This window comes from Hippocampus comes, unplaced genomic scaffold (assembly GCF_001891065.2).
Source record: "Hippocampus comes isolate QL1 unplaced genomic scaffold, H_comes_QL1_v1.1 scaffold167, whole genome shotgun sequence".
In the NCBI taxonomy this organism is placed as follows: Eukaryota; Metazoa; Chordata; class Actinopteri; order Syngnathiformes; family Syngnathidae; genus Hippocampus; species Hippocampus comes.
The window spans coordinates 359,137-365,307 of record NW_017805502.1 but is presented as its reverse complement, the minus strand read 5'-3'; the positions used below and the strand labels follow the sequence as shown (position 1 = coordinate 365,307).

General features: G+C 41.1%; 1 protein-coding gene across 2 annotated transcripts in view; it reads right to left on the bottom strand.

Moving 5' to 3' along the window:
• Nucleotides 1-2,932: 2,932 nt before the first annotated feature.
• The window catches only part of LOC109520177 (growth/differentiation factor 8-like), a 4,810-nt gene continuing 1,571 nt past the window's right edge, over nucleotides 2,933-6,171 (bottom strand). The window contains exons 2-3 of one of the 2 annotated variants that reach the window (XM_019877201.1): nucleotides 5,007-5,374; nucleotides 2,933-3,412 (exon numbers count right to left, since the gene is read on the bottom strand). In XM_019877201.1, coding sequence (XP_019732760.1) covers nucleotides 3,032-3,412; nucleotides 5,007-5,374 — 749 coding nt within the window. In that variant the 3' untranslated portion in view covers nucleotides 2,933-3,031. The remainder of the gene's footprint in view (nucleotides 3,413-5,006; nucleotides 5,375-6,171) is intronic. The other variant, XM_019877202.1, reaches the window with a different exon arrangement.

Below are 6,171 nucleotides of genomic sequence, written 5' to 3'. Positions count from 1 at the left end.
CGCCGCAAAGATTGTGCGACAGTGACACGCCCATTTCTCAGTTTAACCAATCAAATTGTTCGAAACTGGCTGTTCTGTCACTGAGAGTTCGCCCCAACAAAGCAAAGAGTCCTTATTTAATTACATGTGAAATATCTCGTTACAGCGCAACACCAACCCTAAACATGTGAGCATTTTGGTGGATTTTTTTGGTATCATAATTTTACTTGCAGTATCTATTTTTTATGAAAAAATAAAAATAAAATAAAGACTCGTTGACGGGGGGGAAGTTACTTAATGGAACAGCCATGGTGAAGACCACGTGTTTTCAGAGAAAGCGAAAGGAACTGCAAATGTCCAGAAACCACCGAAACTGATACCTATCCCCCTCTTCCGTTACTTTCTTGGGCACTCTGGAGAAACTCAAGTTTATTGAACTCTAATGCACGTTACATGACACAATAAAGATATTTTATCCACAAAATGTGTTTATTATATTTTATGTGAATGCAATGATACTGAACAAAGATAAATTACTCTAATAGTTGATTTAACACGACTGAACTCGGATTTGAGGAACATGTCGCTGGAATTGATGTGTGTGTTTGTGTGTGTGTGTGTGTGTGTGTGTGTGTCTTCACAAGGTTCACGGAGTGTGCTGGAGGCCTATCCCACCTGTGTTCGGGCAGTAGGCGGGGGACACCCTAAACTGGTTACCAGGTTACCAGCCAATTGCAGGGCACGCGTAGGTGAACAACCGGTGAACAACCATTCACACTCACAATCACACTTAGGAACAATTTTGAGTGTTCTATTAACCTGCTATACATATTTTTGGAATGTGGAAGGAGACTGGAGTACCCAGAGAAAAGCCACACAAGGCCTTGCGAGAACAAGCAAACACCACACAGGAAGGCCGTAGCCACTGTGAGGTGGACGTGCTAACCACTCAATCACTGTGCCGCTCCAAAAAATTTTGTTTGTACCTTTCATTAATCCAATAAAGCCAAGATTTTTGTTTGTTTGCTTGTTTGTTTGTTTGTTTGTTTTTGTGAATAGAACAGTAGTGCTTGAGCTTAATTGACACAATTCCTTGAAGCTTAAACATTTCATCTATCTGATGTAATGTTTAAAACCTCAATTACCCGCCCTCCAAAAAAATTATACTGCTGAAAAGTTACCAAAAGCCTAGAAATATCAATAAGCTTAATGGCGGAGTGGTAGTTAAGTGCAGTAACAATGTTAATATCGTGTGGCTATTTTTCCTGCAGCTCGACATCACAGGATGTGAACTCAAGTTCAGTGCAATAAGACAAATGTCATTTTTGGACACTGTGTTCCAGCAGAATGTTTAGGTCACAGATCCCTGTGAAGTACAACAACAGCCAGGACATCTGCACTCAGCATCAAATCAAGACAAAACCTCCTGTGGAGATTTTTTATTTTGTCTTAATATCTTCTTGGGTGAATCCTTGCAGCCACAGACCCAAAGTGCGACGTACATTACATTTCCCACAATTTCACAGATTGTATAAAAACCTATGTTTCACGTTCTCATTTGAAAACCCAACAACCACAAAGATAAGATAAAATTACATGTGATTAGTGTAATCCCACGTAGCGTTTGCCAAACCTTTTCTGTCTTGAAAATACAAATCAAAAATATTGCTGGCATACAGTGTATCTGTAAAGAAGGTAAATAGTGTACTCAGCCTCCTTAGATGTCCAGAAAAATGAATGGCGTTTGATTCTTATGATGGGTTTTATAAGCATGCACCGGGAAGAAAGGGCATTCAGTTCATTGTTTATCAAATAAAGGCACATGCTCGATATCCTGCAGGCTCTGTTTGGCCAAAACTCAAATCAGACAGAAAGGACAGGAAGCAGCAGGGAGCCTCACAGATCTCGCATCTCTGCATAAAAATAAATGCAGTGGTACCTTGACTTAGGAGTTGAATTTCTTCCGTAACTCAATTGACTTATTTTTTCAAATCAATGTTCCCCATTTAAATGCATTTAATGAATTTAAAAGCTCTGTATACATAACAACAGACAATACAAAAAATAAACTGATTTTATTTCAGGTAGAGTTAGCTGTGATTTAAAAAAAAACAAAAAAAAAAAAACAGTTTGTCAATATGTTAAAACAGTCTCTATGAACCGACAATAAATGTTTTCCAAATGATCTTTGGGAAATTCATTCCCCTATTCCCCATCTTATGCCTCTAATTTAATTTGTTATTATTATTTCTTAACTAGCCACGACATGACTGAAACTGGCCGATCAGAGATTGTAGAGACACAAGGCGTGACCGAGGGATGCGTCGATCATTGCGAACCGTTGCTTGTGGAGCCTCTTGAAAATGAAACTAAGACAGTTTCTTTGGCTAGTTATTTAACTCTGTTTAGCCTCAATAGCTAAAAAGAAGCAATTGGAAAGCTCTCTACTTCATGTCAAGGAATATATTGTTGGTGTTTGAGGTTCGGACAGCTGCAAATAGACGGCTGCATACAAGCACCACCGCCAAAGTGACGGTGACCGGGGAAGTCGATTGCCTCTTTCTTATGTTTTAATTAATCGTACATTCTCCCAAATTACAATATCAAACCGGCCACATTTTTAGCAATACTCCATCATGAACAAGTTATGCGAGCAATCCACATGACAGCTTTGGCATCTCGCCGTATATACTAAACTGCAGCTACAACTACAGCAAACTATCTGTAGTTTGTTTCTACTTCACTTAAGTGGGGGCGTATTTGACGCTCGCTCATAAGTCAATTTTTGTTTTGCAACCAAAAGCGGAAAAATCCATCAAGCGGCCACTTAATGGATTTTTCAGCTTTTTGTTTTCAGTTACAAGGTGTCTTGTAACTGAAAACAAATTTTTTACCTCAGGCACTCGTAAGTTAAGGTACCACTGTAGAACAATATAACACAGTCCTCTGCTGATGTTTTCAATCTTTTTTAAAACGGTAAAGGTGCTACGAATCCACAAGTGTATCGAATGGTGGCATGAAATGCAGCCCCCATAGTGGCCTTCCATACGAATCAGGAGCAACCGCAGTGGTCCACCACCATGGACGGGATCTTTCCATAGATGATCTGCTCCTTGCGGTTAAAGTAGAGCATGTTAATGGGCGACATCTTTGTGGGCGTGCAGCAGGGTCCTGCCGTGCCGCGTGGGTTGGCCTTGTTTACCAGGTGTGCATGTGGGTACTGCTGCAGGTGCAAGAACTCGCACTCTCCTGAGCAGTAGTTGGCTCGATAGCGCTTGGGTGCGATGATCCAATCCCAACCGAACTCCTCAAAGTCTACAGTGAGTGGGTAGCGGCAGCAGCGCGTTTCAGCTGATTCTTCATCGCAGTTTAGGCCTGAGTCACGACGGGACCTCTTTGGACTGTCCAGGATTTTCACTTCAATGAATGGTTGCTGGAAAGGAATCAGTTGTAGCGTTAACATTTATGTCATGGAATTTCCATTTGGGCAGCATAATGACCAAGTGGTTAGCACATCTGCCACGCATTTCTTAGCTTGGAGGTTCGAGCCTGTATATTTCCTGAATTACGAGTGACAAATTCTTCATTTGCAGCAATTGAGATCAAAGGTTCCACTATGGATAAAGTCATGAGAAAGTGCTTGTGTAAGTTTTCAAAGACGTTTCCTTTTAGAATTGAAAATTGCTGTCCATATTACTGGTAATGAAACACTGCGATTGACTGGCGACTAGTTCAGGGTGTACCCCCTCGACCGGCCACTGACAGTGGGGATCGCCTCCATCTTGCCCACTACCCCAGCGGGGCGAAGCAGTTCAGAAAATGGTCGGATGGATATAAATGAAACATTACACTAGTCAACTAAATGTTACACACAACTACATTTTTTTAATCAGGGATGCAAGTAAACTTTTGTAGGTGAATTTATTTAGCTGACTCCAAATCTCCTCTTTTTCTCTAGTACATCAGGTTTTCATAATAATCATTATCATCGTGATCGTAACAATCATAAATTTGCAATATGTGAATAAATGTCTCAATGTTTATCAATTAAGCTTCAGATTTGGCAACAGGCGGAATTTTCTTCTGAAACATCACAGCTATAAAATGCAAAGAAAGGAAAATGTATTTAAAAAAAATGATACACTTGGAAAAAAAAGCTAAGACTTTTTTTTAAATGAGCCTCAAAAGTATGTTGTGCCATTTCTGATGAAAAATTGCTCTTGACCACTGTTAGTTTTCTCATAACAGTAACAAGGTGACATTAATGTGCAGTCAAAAACTGCGATTTTCCATGAACTGCATACCTCTGGCGCTCCATCGCGGAGATTGGTTGCCATGTCTGCCTCACAGTTCCGGGTTTCAGGTTCAGTTATCAGCTTAGGGCATTGTTGTGTGGCGTTTTCTTTGGTTAGTTGGACTTTTTGCCACATTTCAAAAACAGTCGTTTCACTGAAGACTGCAAATTGTCCATATTCTTTGTATCAAGCTGTCAAAACCTCAGAGACCAAAAACAGACTGGACCATTTGGGGTATTTTCGCATCATGTCATTTTCTGCAAATAAATGCGCTAAATGACATATTTGAATATGGAATTTGGCTGTTATAAACTGATAATTTTGCATTGGTCTCAATTCTTTTCCAGAACTTTTTTTTTCTATTCCGCCTGTCGTCATGTGAGCTGGTGACAGCCGATTTACATTCGGGACTCGTCGCAAGTCAATCACAGGTTGCAGAAAGACAAAACAACCGTTCACACCTTCGGATAATTTGAGTCCTCATTCAACCCAGGAGTCCCGTTTTTGGAACGTGGGAGGATGCCCGAATATCCGGAGACAACACACACAAGTGTGGGGAGAACATGCACATTTAAACATGTTCCAACAGAGATTTGAACCTGACTTGTGAGGCAGACATTCTAATCACCACGCTGTCTGTATGGAATTTCATATTGTCCAAAAAGTGAGTCCTGTCCCTGAAGCAAGAGCCTGACTGAGTTGTTCAAAGTAAAGAATGTAAGGTGCCCTCACCAGGCCTTCCTCTCCAGGTTCTGCCGATGTGACTGCCAGGTCTTCTCCTTGAGGGTCAAAAGCATTGATGTCAATAGCGTAGTTGCTACCTGGCTGACGTAGCCATGCCTGCAGCAGAGACTTGATGTCCATGCTCTGCCAAGAACCGGTGCCAGCATCAGCGTCCACCTTTAAAGAGCGCACTCGGACCCGGGTATTGTTTCCTTCCCTGTCGGGTTTGAGTCGTGAGATCTGCAGGAAGACAGTTGTGACCATGTGGACTGGCCGCAGATGAACCCACAGCTGAGCGCTCAGGATGTTCTCCGTGTGGATCTTTGGACTGAGGCTGAACAGACAATAAGACAGCCTTCCCTTTGCAACCGAGTCTGCTGGAAGACATCATTCACAGCAAATGTTTATCTAAATATCAACAACATCCGAGTTCATCATTCAGGGTCCAAAACGGATTCCTCTTTCAGATGATACAATAAATGTTACTCTTATGCTAAACAATACTTTGCTCTTCAAGTACCGCTGTCATGACCCAAACTGAAGTACTATTGGAGTTCAATGTGTTTATCAAAAACAATTAGCATTCCTAAAATATATATTTAATAATATTGTAAGCCACTTAAACCGTATGCTCAGATTGAACAGTAACACTGCATTTAAATCAGACTCAAAGACTACCCCTACATTTCCTACTTGTGCCACAAAATTTCAGGTTAGGGGCTGCTGAGCTCTAAGTGGAAAAAAAAAGTTAGTCTGAATTTCTGTAAATATGGAAAAATTAACAAAAACTGTACATGCTTCAATAAAAATGTAAATAATTCAGTTAGAAGATCTCTTAAAGATTAAAGACCCATGTATAAAAGTTCAATACAGTGATCCCTCGCTATTTCGCGGTTCGTTGATCGCGGCTTCGGTGCATCGCGGATTTTTTCAAACAATCAAAAAAATATATATATTTTTTTTTGAAGTCCGCAAAAATCAGTGTCTAAGTGTTGTTTACTATGAGTGCTCGTGTGTGCGCACTCTGCTCAAGCGCGGAAGGTCCACGTGGGGCACGTGTGTGCACATGCACGCATGGGCGTGCAGGTGAGTGTATGTGTGTTGCTGAGAGAAAGAGAAAGAGAGAGAGAGAGAGAGAGAGAGAGAGAGAGAGAGAGAGAGAGAGAGAGAGAGA